Genomic DNA, 22,830 nt, shown 5'->3' with positions numbered 1-22,830 from the left:
TATTAAAAAATGTTGTTGCTTTTCCCTGTAAATCATATTGGAAACGGCTACCACTAGGGGTCTCCCTTCCAGCTTCTCTACAGTCCACTCTCTGGCTTAGTTACAAATCTTCTATAGTAACAAGAACACAGGAATGTTTCCATAGCAACAGCTGTCTGCACAGGAAGCTCCTGTGCATTCAGAGGTTACAGGCTGACAGATCTGCAGACACTGTGATAATGATCTCCCCAGCCTCTGCCTCTCCTGCTACATTATAGTGGGTTTACTAACCATTTAGCCAGAATGTCTCAGATTGTCCTGGGAGAGCAGAGGGGAGGGCATTCAGATACTGCCTCCCTGCTGATTGGACCAGAGACAGTTCATTGTAGCATGAAAAGGGCAAGGAACTCAGGACAGTGAACTACTAGCATATTAGTAGGCTTGCTACACACCCCTCCCTGAAAGTGGACTAAAAACACCAGAGAAACAGAAAAATGGGCTAGAACTAGAGATGAGCGAGCATACTGGCTAAGGCTAACTACTCGAGCGAGTAGTGCCTTAGTTGAGTATCTGCCCGCTCATCTCTCAAGATTCGGCTGCCGGCGCGGGTGGCAGTTGAGTTGCGGCGGTGAGCAGGGGGGAGCGAGGGATCTTCCCTCTGTTCCTCCTGGCTCTCCCCCGCCGCCGGCATCCGAATCTTTAGAGACGAGCGGGCAGATAGTTGACTAAAGCACTACTCGCTCGAGTAGTTAGCCTTAGCGAGGATACTCGCTCATCTCTAGCTAGAACACCTGAAAATCAGAAGTTACCGACATAATACAAGGTGCAAACAGAGACAAAATTAGGGTAAGGAGAACCTGGGGGATTGAAGAAAATTTACGTATACTTTAAATTTTAATTACCCTGCAATAAATTGAACCACAATCATACCTCCAATTAAGATCACGGCATCATGATGGGTGGCCATCTTGGAAAAAATGTTGCTGCTTTATTCACATATCCATTAAAATAGCGCAACATTTTTTCCAGCTGATTTACATTCTTTATGGCTATGTGTATAAGGCCTCCTTCAAGTGGGTGACACAATATCGCCACAAGGGGGACAAAAAAAAAAAAATCATTTTTTTTTTTAGGGTGGGGAAGGTGTAATATAAGCCCTACCCTGAAAATGAGTCCTGGCTGCATTAACAAAAAATAAATAAAAATACGTCACCTGTCAGCTCCCTGTGCGTCTTCTCTGAAGCTCTGGCAGATTTGCTTGAAGTTTTCCCTCAACGCTTCCTGGTTTGGAGATTCAAAATTCCCGCCTCCAAAAAGCACTGACTATGATTGGTTCACCGAGCGCTGTCTCTGATTCTCAAGCGCCGCGGCTCAGCTAACCAATCACAGCCATCCATTGAATGACTGAGGCACAGTGCTCAAGAACCAATCACAGCTAGTGCTTCCTGGAGGCGGGGATTTTCAAATTCCTGACCAGGCAACTCTGCCAGAGAACTTCAAAACTAGCGCCGGAGAAAACCGTGTTTTTTGTGCTATGCAACAGAAAGGAAGTCTCCATAGGAAAACATGGGCTACAAAACATTGCAAGAGAAAAAAAAAATAAATAATCGAGAGTTGCAACAATTTGCAATGTCGCAGGCTACAAAAAAATTTTGCTACCTGTACTTCATATACCTGCAATTTGTAGCACTGCCGCATGTGTGATCGTTCTTTGGAAGGATTGTGATGCCAGGAGAATGGCGCTTGGTGATCATCTGCATAGCAGGGAGCAGCGTGGGGAGGACTTCAGCATTAGGGCGGATTCAGCCAAACGTGGATTTGTCCTCTTATGGGCCGCGATAATCACATAATCATAATGCGACAAAACGAAACCACTGATTTTAATGCCGTTCAGTGGTTTTGTTTTCACCATCAGGATTCTCGCACATTAATTGTACGGACATGAAAATACAGGACCGGGCGGCATCCATCTCCCACGCTTTTTGTTTTCAATCTCCTGCGCTGTGGCACAGAGTTTAAAAAGCTGACGAAGGGGAAGGGGTTCTTCACATTCAGATGCAACTGCGCTGCATGCCAGCGAGTATAGCTGCGCCTACGCTGGTCTGAATAAGCCCTTACTGCCATCGTACATCATACGATTATTCAAGGAGAAAACCCTGTGGAGGCCTAAACATTGTGGCGGCCGTTTACCAGACGCAGCTAATTCCACTTTGGCGCACATGAAGATTTACAACGGGATGACTGGTGTAGCGCCTGTACGCGGCCCCCCCACACCGTCAGCCATATAAAAGCACCCGTGGGCGCTTTTACGACGAGCGTTCGCTCCTGCGGCCCATTTATACAGGCAGAAAATTTGTTGGCATATCATCGTTCAGTTGTTTACATTCACGTCTCACCATTATGCCTGCATGAAAGGACGACAACAAGAAGCGGTCGAGTTCCCATTGCCGTGTTTACACTGGATGGTTATCGTTCACAAAATTGTAGGCTTGTGCGAATTTGAATGATAATCGTGTGAGAGGTGCCTCAGGCTGTATCTACACGGGATAATGAGAGGTGCGCTCAAGACACTTTGGTGCACATTAAGGGCTCTCTCACACAAGCGGTTCTTACCACATATTACACATGTGGGAATTGCGCACGTAATATGCAGTAATTAACTTTACATTACTTTCAACGGTGCCTCTCATACACACAGCGCGATAAAGGACGCGACACGCACGATCTTGGCGTGTATTATGCGCATATGTACCAAGATAGTGTTTGAGGATTTGTCGGCAAGCGCGAGAGAAACCGCCCTAACAATATGACAACATTCATCTACGAGGTTACTGCTACACGGAGATCTGATCACGGGAGGTTACAGGCCCAAAGCCTGAGGCTGAACTACTGAGATATCCTGCTGCCATGGAAAACTGCTGTGAATCCAAATCACCAAATCCCTCCATAAGACGGTCAGGAAGGAGGCAGACATTGCTGTAGGGCTGGACCCACAGCGGGTCTCCGGGCCACCACTGCATCCTCAATCTCACACCCGGCGAGCGCGACAGAGTCAGCACTTCCCAGACGCAGAGACACCACAATGTATTTATTGACAGTGCTGCATCAAACAGAGACAGTTCTCATAGCAGCAGGACGCGTCCTCCTGCACCACCACAGTCCTCGTCATGGCCTGCGGCCTCCATCCTGAAGGAACGTCCTCCTGTTCCGGCTACAAATACTTCCCCGGACCTAGAAGCATTCTGCTGGAAAATGTCACTGGATCAGACCAGGCCGTGGCCCCCGGCGTTTGCCAGTAGTGTTAATTTCACCACCGTGTAATGACAAGCTATACGAAGAGCCCCTTCTTCTCTAGCTGTGTCACCCCCTTAACTAGTTACCGCCCCTGCCCCCCTGCCCCACCCCGGCTCACAGACTGACGCTTCGGTTATGTCTGAACATCCCTCCACTAGCTCGGCCCCCTCCGCGGTCTCGCTCTGTGCTGCTCTCTTCTTCCTCCGCTTCCATTTCCCTCCCGTCCAAGCTGGTCACATCGCTCAATCCCCTCAGGTGCTCCACAGAATCGCTTTTCTGCAAGTCGGAAGCGATGGTCTGCAGGCTAAGGAGGGAGACAGTGTCTGCCGTCAAGCCCACTTCCCCTTCTGCCATAGAGACGGGGGCTTCAGCTCCAAGAGGTGGGGCCCTAACTGATAAAAGAAGCCCGTGCGTGCGTCGGGCATGGATCTCCTCGCTGATCAGCTCCAAATTGCGCAGCGTCCCGGAATACCTCAGCTTGGCTTGGGACACCTTGACTTCCAGGGCGGTGACCCGAGCCTTGTGTTCCTGCAAGATACAGAAGACGAGAATTAGAAGCCTAAACTACAGTGAGGCTCCGGTCCTGGGACAGAATGTGTTCAGAGACCAGAGTCGGTTCAGCCACCGATCTGCCTGTTCCTGGGGCCCCTCTTCATACTTCCAAGATGGCTGCGACTACTGGCACTCCGTGTGCAGAGATAACCAAGACATTGCACATGAGCAGCCAATCAGGACGCAGAATGCAGGGTCCGACTACTACTGTCCAGGGTACACAGAGTAGTGACAGCAGCGCTGCAGCCATGTTGGACTTAAGAGGGGCCCCAGGAACAGGTAGATCAGTGACGGAATCAGGAAAAGAATGGCGCCAGGTAATAGGTCTCTCCCACTCCCTGCACAAGTTTTGTCCCTGCACCGAGGGGGGCTGCATGAATGAACACGGGACGAAAGACCGTCTGCTGAAGAAGTGGACTTAACGGCATCCAGGCTGCAGTAGAGAAATGTAAAACCAAAGTTTACTGCATCCTGCATGTGGTCACATCAGCTTCATGGTTTGCATATTGGATCTGCGGATAAAGGTCCTGCGTGACTTTGCATTGTTGCCACCACTGAGGCGTTTGGATTGCTGCCGACTACCTGCGATCTGTGCTGCCTCAATAAGTCATGAAATCCAGCCCTGACCCGGTCCAACGTGTACAAGCTGTAGTGTGTTATAATGGAAAAGCTCAGAATCCTTTAAAAAGTGATATTTCGGAGGACGGGCGGGTTTTTCTTTTTCCAGTTTTCACCCATGCAGTGAATACGGGACACCTGATAGATGGGTGGGGGGTGGGGGGGGGGCAGTTTACTCTACTGCTGGTCACTGCTCTGACCAGAGTGGCGTCACATTGCACTGAACCCCGGCTGAGGGTGCGCCGTGCTACTTTATTCATTCATGGCATGGAGGCTGACGGCAGTAAGCGAGCTGCAGCATTCGGCCATTTCTGTCAGCCTCATTAGAATGAATGCAGCGGCACCACGCATGCACAGCCATCGCTCAATTGTCTGGTTTGCACGGCAATCCAGCAGGGATGAGAAGTGGGGCAAATGGGACCCTCTTTTCGCAGGGTTTTTTTTTTCCCCAAGTTAAAATTTTTTATTTTAGCTCCATTTTTCACCCATGCACTCAGTAGGTGGAAACTGAAAGATAAGATGGGTGAAAACCGGAGGGGAAAAAAAAAAAAAAAAAAAGGCGCCTCATCTCCAAATGACCAGGGGACGTTAGCAGAAATGCTGTGGATTTTCCACATCAAAATCCCCACGGTTGGTGGAGACTGTGACTTTGGCTTCAGCTGTGGACATTTTCTCTTGTCAGTTGGGGTCTCAGAAGTCAGATCCCCAATAGTCCTAGAATATCCTAGCAACATACCATCATTGTAAGGGCTCCCACACACTTGCGTTTTTTTAACGCGATTGTCAATGGGACTTTCTAATGTTAAAAACGCAATGCAACAAAAACGCAAGTGTGTGGGAGCTCTAAAGCTGGGTTCACACAGGGTGGATTTGCCGCGTGGAATTTCGCCGCGGCAAATCCGCCTGCGGCCACTAATCTCGGGATTAGCCAGCCATGTGGACGAGATTTCTCAGAAATCTCATCCACACGGGACGGCCAATCCGCTGCGGTAAGTCCGGCTGAAACCGCGGCTGCGGCCGTCGCAGCCACGGTTTCAAAAGATGCAGCATGTCTATTTATTGTTTACTTTCGTCGCGGCTGCGCTCTCCTCTATGGGAGCGCCGGCTGCAACGGAAAAGCGAGCGGCCGGACCGCTTCAAAGCCGCCGCGGGCTTTTCCGCGGCGGTTCTCCCGGCGGAAATCTCGCGGTTTTTGCTGCGGCCAAACCGCGGGATTTCCGGCGGGAATATGCCCAGTGTGAACCCAGCATAAGTCTGTAGGGGCTGGAGTTGCTGAAGTAAGAATGGGTCATTCACTGACAGCAAGTAGAGACCTTGAAACCCAATGCATATTAGAACTTTGCCGAAGTTTCATGCTTCAGGGGCTTGAGCTTCATGAGACATCACTGTTACAAGCGGGCCTAGATGGAGAAGTCCAGATCTGCCACACAACAGCATGCAGGTACTTGTAGTGCTTCCTACATGCTCCCGCTATGCACACATCAGCAGGTCAACTGCATTTTCCTCCCAACGCACCGGCCTTATACAGTTTCACTGCCAGCCAGAACACCTGACATGACCCACGCGACCACAGGCGATCCGCTCTACTTATCTGCCCTCCTCTCAGGAATGCAGATAGCGGATACTGGAGCCCGTCCAACGCAACACCGAGCCGAGGGGTTTAGTCTTAAGAAGCAGCAGCCGTTAGAGTACAAACCGAAGACTGAAGAATTGGGTGGGTGAGGGCGGGTCATAATTTGAAGAAAAAAAAAAGGGGGGGGACATTGCTGAATGGCCCCTTTATTACCCCCATCTAGTATTGTTGGACTCCTTTGGTCTTCAGAACTGCAGCAATTTGTCGTACTGTAGATCCCACTCGGTGATGAAATGGTTTCACAGGAATATCGGCCCCTGCGGACAGGAAGCTTCTTGTAGTTGCTGCAGATTAGATGGCGGTGCTGAGATGTTCTGACCGGCTGACAGGAAGGGGTCAGCGATTCATGCTGCTTGCACCACATTCTGACTTCCTGTCAGCAACAGAAATCTGGATCTATCTGACCAGTCGATGTTTTTCCGCTGCTCAGTGATACAAGTTTTGCGCTATTTTGCCCGCTGGAGTCTAGTCTTCTGTTTCCCTTAGACACAATGGCACTGGAACCATTCGTCTGCTGCGTTCGGACACGTTAGTTGGAGCTACAGCGTATTCAGCTGCTTACAACTGTTTGGCACCTGTTGGTCAGAACGATTCCTGACATCTTCCTCTGACCCCTTTCAGTGATGAATTGTTTCTGTCTACAGGGTCCATTTCGCTGGATATTTCCCTCGATCGCACCATTCTCGGTATACTCTCCACATTGTTATACGACACTGCGGCTGGCAGTGAGACCCCGGCTAGTCCAGCACCGCTGACCGGACCTTGTTGGAAGTAGACATACATGCACACATCCAAAGTATGGTCTCACGTTAGCTTATAAGTGTCGCATAGTGCGAATCCCAGCTTCACAATTACCGCATAAAATGAATCGCAGACACTACGTTACTTTAGATCACATTTCAAAAATACATACATGTAGCGAAGTTTCATCAAGTGCTTCAGACCAACAGCAAGCAGAGGTAGTAGCAGAGCGAGAGCGCCAACGTGGAGGCACGCCGACAGCAGTGACTTTTCAGGGGACCGCCCCCTTTCTCAGGCGTGCACTCAACACCATTTTTCATTATCCACTGATCACACATCTATTAAAAACAATAAAGCTTAATACACAAGCCTCGGTAGTATAAATATACAGCCCATATACCAAGACAGATCTATTAGAAAAACGGCTTCATTTAAAGAAATATTCCAAAATTATTCATTTTGTTTAACCCCTTCGGGGCCAGCACTTCCAAATAAGAGATCCAAGAGGGTTTCTCTTTGCAGCCATCTATTCTTCTTAGCAGCATCATCGCCACCTCCAATTTCTTCAAACACCGTCCATTTATGGTCGAACCCTCTGTGCCATTTCAGAGAAGTGTTGCTGCCGGCGTGCCTCCACATTGGCACTCTCGCCTTGCTACTACCTCTGCTTGTTGCTGGACTGAAGCACTTTGCGGTGAAACTTTTCTACATGGATGTACATTTGAAATGTAATAACGCAACAAGTTGTTCTAGTGTCGGCTATTCATTAGGGGCTCGTTGGAAGTCGCTCCGCTCGATGGATTTTCCTATTTAAATGCGATTGCACACTGAAACTGATCCACGGAAAACTTGTCACGTGATTTTATGCTGCACTCCAGGGTCACGGGAAGAATGTCCATGCAGGGAATCACCAATCATGAGAGGGCCGGCGGCTCTAATAAAGGGGCCATTCAGTGTACTTCATGACCAACAAAAGATGATCCCACTACCCTAAGGCTGCCACTATAGATGTATTACATTGTAACGTGTGCGTCCTGAATATTTTGGGTCTTACTCTCCTGTTTGCTGAGCTCTTTCTTAATTCCTGCTTAACTTTTCAAGGCTCACCTTACTTGAGATTCCTGCTTGTGGAATTGCAGGGTCAGAGCTCAGCGTGTCTCAGTATCTTGCATGTTTTGGGTCTTCCTCTCCCGCTTCTACATTCGCTCTTTTCATGCTTGCTAAATGTGCGGTTGGTTCCTGGTCTGTAGTCAGAGCTGTGTGCACCGCGCCTATCAGATCCCCCACACCTTTCCCTCCACCGGGTTCTGGGTCCATCACTGAAGCGGAGTGAGAAGCTGCAGCTTGCACCCCCTCCTCCCCCTCTACATAGATTTATTGTGACTAATTCCATTTCCTATGGAGTAAGGTTCGCACAGAATTAATGTTTTGTTTTAGGTTTGCCATCAGTGAATGGAAACTTCCTGGTTAACATCTAGAGGTCGAGCACCAGTCCTGCTCATGTCCAACACAAGCAGAAAGATCTGTAACAAAGGAGACCCAATGCAGTATAATGAACCGTGCGCCTGCGGCAGTTGGACACGACAGGGTTTTCCATTTATTCACCTTTTAAAAATCGTGAGGATTTAAGACCCAATTATAGCAAGTTGAAGAACGTTATATTTGTCCAGGGACCGGAGGGGGTTATTTTACCTGGGGTCAGAATGCAGCCATGCTCGAAGAACAAAGAGGGGCCCCAGGAATAAGCAGATGGGTGGTTATAGGACGACACAAGGATATATAGTCATTCCCTTCCCCTCCGGTCTGTAAAGAAGTTTTGTCCCGGACCGCAGGGGAGCTTTAAGAGTTTGATTAAATCTAAATAAAACCTAATTTGTATTTGGCAATTCTAGAAATACAACATCAGTTCCCACAAGTTGAATTTATAGGATTCTCCACCTGCAGTTCCCTTTACGGTGTGGCAAAGCGTCGCTCACCTCTAACACAGTATTGAATTGCGCCTTTAGTTCAAAGTATGGACGACTCTTGATGATGACGCGTTTCAGACTCTTCTGCAACGTCTGCACTTTGGCTTCAGCTTCGTGGCACTGACGAGTGACTCTCTGGTGCTCGTATTCACTGCGCAGTCGCTCCTCCTCCGCCTCGTTCACCTATCGCCAGTAAACATGGGAAAAACACAAAACTCTAAAGTCTACAAAGGAAACTGAAATTTCAGCTGTTGGGGGGTGTTCGGCCTGAGGGTAGGATGCTCTGCACCCCTAAAACTTTAACTAACTCACTGCCATACTTTTAAAGACCTCCCTATCAGAGTTATGGGGTTTACAGGCCCAATGGGTCAGTCATTATGGTTGCTTTCAAAGGGTCAATTGTAATTTTAAAACGGTCTAGTAATTGTGACCCCATAGTAATAATAGTGATCCCAATAGTAATAATAGTGACCTCAATAGTGGCCCCAATAGTAAGAGTGACCGCTCCCCCCGTATCCCCCTTTATTGGCCTCTGGCCAGGGAGCATTTCTGCAGGCATTCCACTTGCCCAGCCTGCAGCTCCGGTCCAGCAGCAGGCACCGTTGAGTCTGTGACCGCTGACTTCTCCCCTTGGCGCTACATATCGGACGGCGAGCACAGACCCTGGGGAAAAAGTCAGCAGTCGCGGGCTTTTCTGCCGTTGGACTGGAGCTGCAGGCTGGGCGAGTGCAATGTCTGTTTGATGCATGACACATGGGCCACATAAAATGAGGGGGTGGGCGAAATTCAGCCAGTGGGCCTCGTGTTTGGCATGTGCTTTATAAGTTGCAGGCAAGTTCTTCCCGAGGTCATCAATCTCATGCAGTATAATTAGGAAAAACTCCTTCAGTATGACAGCTATTACTGCCAGCATCTTCTACATAGACTTCAAAGCAGCATTATCACAATACTGCTCCGGAGCAGCAGTCCAACGTTTTAGAGCACATGTATACTTTGTTGTGGAGAAAAATATTTATAGCTTTCTTTTAGAGTTTTTGATGAGGTTAGGGTTGCTCCTTGCCAATTTCTATTTAACTTTTCAGGACTCTCCTTCTCTGAGATTCCTAATGGTGGAGCTGCAGACTCAGAACTCACTGGGCGTTCCCCGCTTGTGAAGCTGCAAGTGCAGAGCTCAGTAAGGATCTTTTTACAATGGGCTGATTGTTGGGTGCTTAAGCATCCAACAATCACCTTAGTGATAAATCACTACTGTGCTTTCACATAGAAATGATGATCACTCAGTGAATGGAGGCTGGAGAGCACTTCTGCCTGCCTCCATTCACAGTAAACAGGCAGCCAACTAACTGGTTACACAGGCTGATCATTTGATTTTTATGCCTGCTGAAACTGAATGACGAACGCTAAGCAAATGAATTATTAATCATCTGTGGCAGCATATACACTGAATTGTTCAGATTCCTGCCATCCCCTGAGAATCTGAACGATAATTGTTCAGTATAAAAGGGCCCTTAGTGTTCTCTGCAGGTGGAGCTGCAAGTTCAGAGCTCATTAAGGGCCCTTAGCATTTCCTGCATGTGGAACTGCAAGCTCAGAGCTCAGTTGGCATTCCCTGCATGTGGAGCTGGTCTTTTTCAAGGTTCCAACCTGCATGCCTGTCTTCCTCGCTCTTACACCAACAAGGCAAGATGTGATTTCCAGGCAGCATACAGCTCAGAAGGGATGTATAACCTGGTTTGTGTGGATACTACAGACCTACTCTACCCACAGAGACCTCTCCAGTGCTCAGAAGAACCAGACTATAAACAAGGCTTATCTTCACTCTAACCTGGAGCATTAGGTCCATCAACATGCTGCACACTAAATACAAAACTGTATCACATTTTTTTAATTAAAACTATTTTTCAATTTGCTTCAATAGTTGCAAAACCCTAGAAGAGGATTCCCTCCCACTCTCACTTTGCATGTTGCGTGGTTTAGCATTTCCTGCCATGTTGGGTCCAGCCTGTTTTTGTCAGCTGTGACTCCTTGCTCTGCAACAAAAACCATCTCTCGGGCTGCGGCATGCATGCTGACCGCCCTCTCGTACCGTAGAGCAGCACTGTGTGTGTCCTGCTGAGCCTGGAGACAGAAAAAAGGAGGGAAAATGTAAAGTATTAAATCTCATGATGGTTTTAGTTTCATCTTCAGTTTCTGGTTTTGTAAAATTCCCTATTCTATTACAGGTCTGAAAAAAGTGCTGGATTATCAGACCTCCTGGATTCACAGATGCCAGCTTAAAACCTAACCTTATTATAACAAAGTCATGCAGCCCCTTCTTCAGAATGGCTGGACTGAACACAGCTCCTAAGCAAATGAGCAGCAGGAGGCGTCCGGGGCTGCAGGAGGTAGCTTGTTGCTTGCAAAACTCGCCCCGCTACACACCTGTGGAGTGCCCCCCATTGCACACCTGTAGAGTCCCCCCCACCCCACCACTGTGGTGTCACTACACCAGTGCCATGCACTCCGCTATACCAGTTGGATCTCATATTTATTTGGAGAAGCTCAATTGCTTGTTTATAGGCTTGTGCAGTTGAATGCACTCTATTGCTCACTGTTATCAGCTTCGGGCATGGTTGGTGTGATCCAGAGATATCCTACCTGTGCGGTTCTGCAGTGTTGTGCATTTTTTCCACTGAATAAGTGAATATTTAATTTCCACTTTTCCTTCTGATGCCGAACATTTATTATGCAATCAGCATGAAGCCTATAACGTGCCCGCCCCTCCCCCGTGCACAGTGAATGGTACCTCCTTGGCTAGTCTCCGAGCTTCATAGTACGGTCTGGCTTTTTCAATACAGGCTCCAAGTTGGGTAGCCAAAGCATTTAGGCGTCTAGCGGACTCGGTCAGTATGCGGCGGTAGGCAGTGCGGGCATCCTGCAGGGGGCAGTATGTAAATTGTCAGTGCTCTTTAGGCATATACAATAAAACAGAAGGGGGATAACGAAGTGCAGCACTTACATCCAACTGCAGCTCCAGCTGGTTAATCTCCTCGCTCGCCTGGTTCAGACGCTCCAATTCTTCCTGAGGAACACAAGATAGCGAATCAGCAGGAAAGAGAGAGGAGGGAGGAGGACAGCAGAGTCAGTGGTGTGAGCGGTATTAAAGGGCATCAGTCAGCAGCGCTACAGAGGGAATGGGGCGCAGGGGAGACCGAGAGGAGGGAGGAGGACAGCAGAGTCAGTGGTGTGAGCGGTATTAAAGGGCATCAGTCAGCAGCGCTACAGAGGGAATGGGGCGCAGGGGAGACAGAGAGGAGGGAGGACGACAGCAGAGTCAGTGGTGTGAGCGGTACTAAAGGGCATCAGTCAGCAGCGCTACAGAGGGAATGGGGCTCAGGGGAGACAGAGAGGAGGGAGGAGGACAGCAGAGTCAGTGGTGTGAGCGGTACTAAAGGGCATCAGTCAGCAGCGCTACAGAGGGAATGGGGCGCAGGGGAGACAGAGAGGAGGGAGGAGGACAGCAGAGTCAGTGGTGTGAGCGGTACTAAATGGCATCAGTCAGCAGCGCTACAGAGGGAATGGGGCGCAGGGGAGACAGAGAGGAGGGAGGACGACAGCAGAGTCAGTGGTGTGAGCGGTATTAAAGGGCATCAGTCAGCAGCGCTACAGAGGGAATGGGGCGCAGGGGAGACAGAGAGGAGGGAGGACGACAGCAGAGTCAGTGGTGTGAGCGGTACTAAAGGGCATCAGTCAGCAGCGCTACAGAGGGAATGGGGCGCAGGGGAGACCGAGAGGAGGGAGGACGACAGCAGAGTCAGTGGTGTGAGCGGTACTAAAGGGCATCAGTCAGCAGCGCTACAGAGGGAATGGGGCACAGGGGAGACAGAGAAGAGGTAGGAGAACAGCCCAGTCAGTGGTGTGAGCGGTACTAAATGGCATCAGTCAGCAGCGCTACAGAGGGAATGGGGCGCAGGGGAGACAGAGAGGAGGGAAGACGACAGCAGAGTCAGTGGTGTGAGCGGTATTAAAGGGCATCAGTCAGCAGCGCTACAGAGGGAATGGGGCGCAGGGGAGACAGAGAGGAGGGAGGACGACAGCAGAGTCAGTGGTGTGAGCGGTACTAAAGGGCATCAGTCAGCAGCGCTACAGAGGGAATGGGGCGCAGGGGAGACCGAGAGGAGGGAGGACGACAGCAGAGTCAGTGGTGTGAGCGGTACTAAAGGGCATCAGTCAGCAGCGCTACAGAGGGAATGGGGCACAGGGGAGACAGAGAAGAGGTAGGAGAACAGCCCAGTCAGTGGTGTGAGCGGTACTAAAGGGCATCAGTCAGCAGTGCTACAGAGGGAATGGGGCGCAGGGGAGACAGAGAGGAGGGAGGAGGACAGCAGAGTCAGTGGTGTAAGCGGTATAAAAGGGCATCGGTTAGCAGCTTCCCCCTGTGCCGACAGTGCTACAGAGGGGATGGGGAGCAGGGAGAAGGATAGTCGAGTCCGTGGTATCAGTGGTACTAAAGGGCATCAGTCAGCAGTGCTACAGAGGGGATGGGGAGCAGGGGAGACAGAGAAGAGGGAGGAGGACAGCCGAGTCAGTGGTGTGAGCGGTACTAAAGGGCATCTGTCAGCAGCGCTCAGAGGGAATTGGGAGCAGCAGAGACAGTGCTGTGTTTCTGCAATAGCAGGGAGTACAAGTTTTAATTTCCCTCACGCCACTATTGCAAGTACCCCTCCAAGGGTAATCTGTTAAGGGCACTTGTGATCGTGTTGCGAGAAGATTAACACTTGAATCCCCGGTCATGGAAGGAGCACATTGTCCCATGCCCTGTTTATATCAACCGATAGCTCCTGTCTAGAAAATTAGGCTCCATTGACCTAAATTTCAAAACAATAAAAGGAGCTATTGAGTTGTCTGACACTAGAAGTGCTGCGCTGATGCTTGACGGCGACAAAAAATACAAGATAAATACAAACGCGTTAAAATATTAACAGCAGCACCACTCACCCGTCGGCTCCGCGGCAATGCGGCACTGCAGCTGTCCTCCAGGTCTTTCTTCATGAACAGTGACCACCTGACCATTTCTGCCAACCAGAGGCCACAGCCATCATATACCAATCTCCCAGCATCTGAGCGGTGATGTCAGGAGAATAGCATCATTGGCTGCAACGATCAGGTGGCAGCCATTCATGAAAAAGAGCGGTAGGATGGCATGAGCTGCAGCGCCATGTCACCGATGAGAGGACAGGCTGGTACTGCTTTGTTTATTACTTTAACGCATACATGGCAATTATTAACATTTCCTGCACTTGAGCAGCCCCTTCCCACATCGCGCTGCACATGCAATATAGATTCCGGAATCTATACTATATAATCTGGTATTGCCGCAGCAGCACGATCCGCAGAAGTAGGACATCTCACTTATACCGCATGATGAACAGATTCCATTTAAAAAAAATGAAATCAAATAAAAAACTAATGTCAGAATTGTGGTTTCATTCGGAACAGCTAATCTCTGAAAAAACACAATAAAAGCCGATCAAAGATGTTGTCTGCACCCCTAACTGGTACCAATGAAAAGGTCAGCTTCTCCCTCAAAATTTACCAATAAAAAGGTACAACGTGTCACGAAAACAATCTCAGAGTCACTTGCATTCCGAAACACTGATTAATTTGCTGTATTTATCTGTGCAGTTTGGGAGTAACTAGACCCAGAATTAGTTCTGCATATTCATGAGCTGCAGCCACACCCACCCCGCCCTCCAGCCAATGACTGACCGCTCCCTCTATGCTCAGTAATAGGCAGACAGCAGTCAGTCATTGGCTGGAGGACAGGTTGGGTGAGGGTAGCCTGCAGCTCATGACTATCCAGGACTACTTTAAACAGTCCTCTATGTATGTGCGGCTGCTAATAAAATGGAAGTTTCTCCAAAACTCCTGCATAGACACATCACTGTGATCAGTGTGTCTCTCCCATGTGCTGCCCTCAGAAAAGGGGGTGCAAAAAGATGGCGACAGTCGCTTTAAAGTGACGCACATGTCATTTGAAAAATGGTGCTGGTCAGGAAGGCGAAATCTGTCTGCAGGGTGAAGGGCTTAAGGTTTGTGCCTATACCCATCTGCCCCGCTCACACCAGTCTCTGTACACGGGACCCAACAGTCCTCTTCATCTATTATGAATCACTGGAGGTGGATGGTAATCTGCAATACATAATTCAGTAAGTGCTGACTCAGGGGTTAACCAAGGAGATTACAGTGGTCCCGATTACTGAGCATCCACCCAGCTCCAGTGTGCCGAGCCGAAGAGGAATATATACTGATCCCACTGACATCAGTAGTCTTCATATTGCATCAAAAATTAAAATCCCTCTAATGTCAGAAAATAGATGACCTGCTGGAACGACAGAGCGTTCATTAGCGGCAACTCCCTGCATTGTCCAATTAATTACAACATACAACTACTAATTGGTCCTCCCCTCCCTCCAATCCATCCGGAACGCAGCAACGAGGCTCATCCTTTTGTCCAAGCACTGCCCCGACGCCTCCACCCTGTGCCAGTCGCTACAGACGCCTCCACCCTGTGCCAGCCGCTAAACGCTGTACCAGTCACTACACTGAAGCCTCCACCCTGCGCCAGTCGCTGCCTAGATTACCTGTCCTCTATACAACTTATACTTGTTGCTCTCCTCCATAGAGCTCTCCTCAATGCTGCACCGCCCTACATCTCGTGCCTCATCTCTCTCAACCGCCTTCCCGCACACTCTACGCTGCTAATGAACTCTAAGTAATTTCCCTTTTATTCTAAACCTCCCACTCCCATCTATAACTCCCGAGTTGCACCAGTTTTCTGTAATGCTTTATCCGAGCGTGCTCGCTCATCTCTAATACTAACCTATGTATATGGCCGGACCATCGTACAGAACAAGCACTGCTGCCTTTTGTGTCCACCTCAATCTCCTTATATATATTCCACCCCTCTATTTAAAAAAATAAATCTTGTCATTTGTATAGTACCAACTTAGTCTGCAGCTGTTTTAAGTAATTTATGTTTTACCCCCAACAAGCTGGGGGCTCATTTTATCGACCTCAGAAGGATGGCAGTCTGAGTCAACCTTGAGCCGGCTACCTGAACGATACGGGGATTGAACCCGCAACCTTCAGGTCGTGAGCGAGAGCTTAGGACTGCTTACTGCTGCCTTAGCACTGTAACCTCATGTCCTCCTATTGCTTTAGAGATTGTAAGCTCTTGTGACTAGGACCCTCACCCCTATTTCCTCACATATAGTTAACTCGTGCTCCCCTCCATTTCCTCATAGATTGCAAGCTCTTGTGAGCAGGACCCTCACCTCTATTTCGCTGCCCTCATGCTGGATGCATTCATGTTTGTCCCAGCAATCAGATGGGTGAGGAACCCGTTTAATACTCTGTAATCCCTACTTGCTCCCAGGTGATCCGGACCCATATATACCTGAATCCTGGGGTCCAGCTCCTCCTCCACTTCACACTCCTCTCTCTTTGCCTCGCCAGAGCTCTCCGTTGGTTTCTTAAGGTCACTGGCACCTCCTCCATGTCCTGCCAGCTCTGCATGGATGCTTTGGTCGCCCTCCGCGCCAGGAGTGGGAAGCCTCTCCTCACAAGGGGGACCTTCTGTGACCTCCATAATAGGACTGCTCAGCCGTGCATGGTACCACGATAACTGCAAAACAGTGATGTTCACAAGCGTTACCTGGAGTTTCCAGTTATTAGGCTTCAACATTACTAGCGTAAACACTGCCTATTTGTTGGGCATCCATGTGGTACAAACCAGACACGAGGGATTTAAAATCTGTGTGCACAGCGGAGAGCTAGACTCCCCTCGGAGCGGGCGCACAGCGGGGGGGTGGATTCCCCTCGGCGCCGGCGCACAGCGGGGAGGTGGATTCCCCTCGGCGCCGGCGCACAGCGGGGAGGTGGATTCCCCTCGGCGCCGGCGCACAGCGGGGAGGTGGATTCCCCTCGGCGCCGGCGCACAGCGGGGAGGTGGATTCCCCTCGGCGCCGGCGCACAGCGGGGAGGTGGATTCCCCTCGGCGCCGGCGCACAGCGGGGAGGTGGATTCCCCTCGGCGCCGGCGCACAGCGGGGAGGTGGATTCCCCTCGGCGCCGGGGCACAGCGCGGAGGTGGATTCCCCTCGGCGCCGGCGCACAGCGGGGAGGTGGATTCCCCTCGGCGCCGGCGCACAGAGCGGAGGTGGATTCCCCTCGGCGCCGGCGCACAGAGCGGAGGTGGATTCCCCTCGGCGCCGGCGCACAGAGCGGAGGTGGATTCCCCTCGGCGCCGGCGCACAGAGCGGAGGTGGATTCCCCTCGGCGCAGGCGCACAGAGCGGAGGTGGATTCCCCTCGGCGCAGGCGCACAGAGCGGAGGTGGATTCCCCTCGGCGCAGGCGCACAGAGCGGAGGTGGATTCCCCTCGGCGCAGGCGCACAGAGCGGAGGTGGATTCCCCTCGGCGCAGGCGCACAGAGCGGAGGTGGATTCCCCTCGGCGCAGGCGCACAGAGCGGAGGTGGATTCCCCTCGGCGCAGGCGCACAGAGCGGAGGTGGATTCCCCTCGGCGCAGGCGCACAGAGCGGAGGTGGATTCCCCTCGGCGCAGGCGCACAGAGCGGAGGTGGATTCCCCTCGGCGCAGGCGCACAGAGCGGAGGTGGATTCCCCTCGGCGCAGGCGCACAGAGGGGAGGTGGATTCCCCTCGGCGCAGGCGCACAGAGGGGAGGTGGATTCCCCTCGGCGCAGGCGCACAGAGGGGAGGTGGATTCCCCTCGGCGCAGGCGCACAGAGGGGAGGTGGATTCCCCTCGGCGCAGGCGCACAGAGGGGAGGTGGATTCCCCTCGGCGCAGGCGCACAGAGGGGAGGTGGATTCCCCTCGGCGCAGGCGCACAGAGGGGAGGTGGATTCCCCTCGGCGCAGGCGCACAGAGGGGAGGTGGATTCCCCTCGGCGCAGGCGCACAGAGGGGAGGTGGATTCCCCTCGGCGCAGGCGCACAGAGGGGAGGTGGATTCCCCTCGGCGCAGGCGCACAGAGGGGAGGTGGATTCCCCTCGGCGCAGGCGCACAGAGGGGAGGTGGATTCCCCTCGGCGCAGGCGCACAGAGGGGAGGTGGATTCCCCTCGGCGCAGACGCACAGAGGGGAGGTGGATTCCCCTCGGCGCAGACGCACAGAGGGGAGGTGGACTCCCCTCGGCGCAGACGCACAGAGGGGAGGTGGATTCCCCTCGGCGCAGACGCACAGAGGGGAGGTGGATTCTCCTTCGGCGCAGACGCACAGAGGGGAGGTGGATTCTCCTCGGCGCAGACGCACAGAAGGGAGGTGGATTCTCCTCGGCGCAGACGCACAGAAGGGAGGTGGATTCTCCTCGGCGCAGACGCACAGAAGGGAGGTGGATTCTCCTCCGCGTAGACGCACAGAGGGGAGGTAGATTCTCCTCAGTATAGACGCACAGAGGGAAGGTAGATTCTCCTCAGTATTATATACACACACACACTGTAGATTCTCCTCAGGTTTGTAAACACAGAGGTGCGAGGTAGATTCTCCTCAATATATACACACACGCGCGCGCGCGCGCGCAAAGAAGATTCTCCTTAGTATAAACATACACAGAAGCGCAAAGTACATTCTCCATAGTATATACACACACAGAAGCGCAAGGTAGATTCTCCTCAGTATATAAAGCATCTACACACACAAAGGCCGATTCTCCTCCGCATCCACACACACACACACACACACACACACACGGTTGATTTATCCTCCGCATCCACACACACACACACACACACACACACACACACGGTTGATTTATCCTCCGCATCCACACACACACACACACACACACACACACACACACACACACACACACACAGGTCGATTCTCCTCAGCATCTACACACACACACACACACACACACACACACACACACACACACACACACAGGCGTGACGTCGATTCATGCTCCGCATCCGCATACATCCGCATACACGCACACACACACACACACACACACGATTCTCCTCCGCATGCACACACACACACACACACACACACACACACACACACACACACACACACACACACACACACACACACACACACACACACGGTCGATTTATCCTCCGCATCCGCATGCATACACACACACACACACACGCAGTCGATTCTCCTCAGCATCTACACACACACACGCGCGAGGTCGATTCATACTCCGCATCCCCACGCCCACACACACACACGATCGATTTATCCTCCGCATCTACACACACAGAGGCGGAGGTCAATTTATCCTCCACATCCACACACACACACACACAGTCGATTTATCCTCTGCGCACGCACACACACACACACACACACACAGTCGATTTATCCTCTGCACACACACAGTCGATTTATCCTCCGCACACAGTCGATTTAGCCTCGGCACACACACACAGTCCATTTATCCTCGGCACACGCACACAGTCGATTTATCCTCGGCACACGCACACAGTCGATTTATCCTCGGCACACACGGTCGATTTATCCTCGGCACACACGGTCGATTTATCCTCGGCACACACGGTCGATTTATCCTCGGCACACACGGTCGATTTATCCTCGGCACACACACAGTCGATTTATCCTCGGCACACACACAGTCGATTTATCCTCGGCACACACACAGTCGATTTATCCTCGGCACACACACAGTCGATTTATCCTCGGCACACACACAGTCGATTTATCCTCGGCACACACACACAGTCGATTTATCCTCGGCACACACACACACAGTCGATTTATCCTCGGCACACACACACACAGTCGATTTATCCTCGGCACACACACACACAGTCGATTTATCCCCGGCACACACACACACAGTCGATTTATCCCCGGCACACACACACACACAGTCGATTTATCTTCGACACACACACACACACAGTCGATTTATCTTCGACACACACACACACACACACACACTCGATTTATCCCCGGCACACACACACACAGTTGATTTATTCTCCGCACACACACACACAGTCGATTTATCCTCCGCATCCACACACATACGGTCGATTTATCCTCCGCATCCCCACACACACACACGGTCGATTTATCCTCCGCATCCACACACACACACACACACAAAGTCGATTTATCCTCCGCATCCACACACACACACACGGTCGATTTATCCTCCGCATCCACACACACACGGTCGATTTATCCTACGTAAACACACACACACACACACACACACACGGTCGATTTATCCTCCGCATCCACACACACACACACACGGTCGATTTATCCTCCGCATCCACACACACACACGGTCGATTTATCCTCCGCATATACACACACACACACACACACACACACACACACACACACGAGGTCGATTCTCCTCAGCATCTACACACAGAGGCGCCAGGTCGATTTATCCTCCTCCTCCGCATACACACACACGAGGTCGATTTATCCTCCGCATACACACACACACACACAGTCGATTTATCCTCCGCATCCACACACACACACGAGGTTGATTCTCCTCAGCATCTACACACAGAGGCGCCAGGCTGATTTATCCCCCTCCACATACACACACACACACAGTTGACTTATCCTCCGCATACACACACCCAGGCGCGAGGTCGATTTATCCTCTGCATACACACACACACAGTCGATTTATCCTCCATATTCACACACACACGCACGCAAGCGCAAGGTCGATTTATCCTCCGCATCCACACACACACACACACACACACACACACACACACAGTCGATTTATCCTCCGCACACACACACACACACACACACACCAGGTCGATTTATCCTCCGCATCCACACACGTCAGGTCGATTAATCCTCCGCATCCTCACACACACACACACACGGTCGATTTATCCTCGGCGCACACACACACACACACACACACAGTCGATTTATCCCCGGCACACACACACACAGTCGATTTATCCCCGACACACACACACACACACAGTCGATTTATCCCCGACACACACACACACAGTCGATTTATCCCCGGCACACACACACACAGTCGATTTATCCCCGGCACACACACACACAGTCGATTTATCCCCGGCACACACACACACAGTCGATTTATCCCCGGCACACACACACACAGTCGATTTATCCCCGGCACACACACACAGTTGATTTATCCCCGGCGCACACACAGTCGATTTATCCTCCGCACACACACACAGTCGATTTATCCTCCGCACACACACACAGTCGATTTATCCTCCGCACACACACACAGTCGATTTATCCTCCGCACACACACAGTCGATCAATCCTCCGCACACACACAGTCGATTAATCCTCCGCACACACACACACAGTCGATTTATATTCCGCACACACAGTCGATTTATCCTCCGCATCCACACAGTCGATTTATCCTCCACACACACAGTCGATTTATCCTCCGCACACACACACAGTCGATTTATCCTCCGCACACGCACACACACACACAGTCGATTTATACTCCACACACACACACACAGTCGATTTATCCTCCGCGCACACACAGTCGATTTATCCTCCGCACACGCACACACAGTCGATTTATCCTCCGCACACACAGTCGATTTATCCCACACACACACACACACACACACACACAGTTGATTTATCCTCCGCATACACACACCCAGGCGCGAGGTCAATTTATCCTCCGCATACACACACACACAGTCGATTTATCCTCCATATTCACACACACACGCACGCAAGCGCAAGGTCGATTTATCCTCCGCATCCACACACACACACACACACACACACACACACACACACACAGTCGATTTATCCTCCGCACACACACACACACACACACACACACACAGTTGATTTATCCTCCGCATACACACACCCAGGCGCGAAGTCGATTTATCCTCCGCATATATACACACACACACACACGGTCGATTTATCCTCCATATTCACACACACGCACACAAGCGCAAGGTCGATTTATCCTCCGCATACACACACACACACAAGCGCGAGGTCGATTCATCCTCCGCATACATACACACATACACAGACAGTTGATTTATCCTCCGCATATATATACACACACACACACACACACACACACACACAGTTGATTTATCCTCCGCATACACACACCCAGGCGCGAGGTCAATTTATCCTCCGCATACACACACACACAGTCGATTTATCCTCCATATTCACACACACACGCACGCAAGCGCAAGGTCGATTTATCCTCCGCATCCACACACACACACACACACACACACACACACACACACACACACACACACACAGTCGATTTATCCTCCGCGCACACACACACACACACACACACACACACACACACACACACACCAGGTCGATTTATCCTCCGCATCCACACACGTCAGGTCGATTAATCCTCCGCATCCTCACACACACACACACGGTCGATTTATCCTCGGCGCACACACACACACACACACACACACACACACACACACACAGTCGATTTATCCCCGGCACACACACACACAGTCGATTTATCCCCGGCACACACACACAGTCGATTTATCCCCGGCACACACACACACAGTCGATTTATCCCCGTCGCACACACAGTCGATTTATCCTCCGCACACACACACAGTCGATTTATCCTCCACACACACACAGTCGATTTATCCTCCGCACACACACACAGTCGATTTATCCTCCGCACACACACACAGTCATTAATCCTCCGCACACACACACACAGTCGATTTATACTCCACACACACACACACAGTCGATTTATCCTCCGCGCACGCACACACAGTCGATTTATCCTCCGCACACACAGTCGATTTATCCTCCGCACACACAGTCGATTTATCCTCCGCACACACACACACACACACACACACAGTTGATTTATCCTCCGCATACACACACCCAGGCGCGAAGTCGATTTATCCTCCGCATATATACACACACACACACACGGTCGATTTATCCTCCATATTCACACACACGCACACAAGCG

At 51.1% G+C, this 22,830-nt stretch overlaps 1 protein-coding gene across 1 annotated transcript in view; it reads right to left on the bottom strand.

The window, feature by feature from the left end:
* Positions 1 to 3,048: 3,048 nt before the first annotated feature.
* Positions 3,049 to 22,830, bottom strand: part of SH3BP5L (SH3 binding domain protein 5 like) — a 52,483-nt gene continuing 32,701 nt past the window's right edge. Inside the window, exons 2-7 of the mRNA XM_066581344.1 lie at positions 16,223 to 16,450; positions 11,783 to 11,845; positions 11,570 to 11,698; positions 10,741 to 10,902; positions 8,794 to 8,967; positions 3,049 to 3,801 (exon numbers count right to left, since the gene is read on the bottom strand). Of these exons, the coding sequence (XP_066437441.1) occupies positions 3,388 to 3,801; positions 8,794 to 8,967; positions 10,741 to 10,902; positions 11,570 to 11,698; positions 11,783 to 11,845; positions 16,223 to 16,414 (1,134 nt within the window). The 5' untranslated portion in view covers positions 16,415 to 16,450 and the 3' untranslated portion in view covers positions 3,049 to 3,387. The remainder of the gene's footprint in view (positions 3,802 to 8,793; positions 8,968 to 10,740; positions 10,903 to 11,569; positions 11,699 to 11,782; positions 11,846 to 16,222; positions 16,451 to 22,830) is intronic.

Source organism: Eleutherodactylus coqui, chromosome 10, assembly GCF_035609145.1.
Source record: "Eleutherodactylus coqui strain aEleCoq1 chromosome 10, aEleCoq1.hap1, whole genome shotgun sequence".
NCBI classification, from domain to species: Eukaryota; Metazoa; Chordata; class Amphibia; order Anura; family Eleutherodactylidae; genus Eleutherodactylus; species Eleutherodactylus coqui.
Note: the sequence above shows the minus strand (reverse complement) of the source record. Positions and strands in the feature narration are given on the sequence as shown.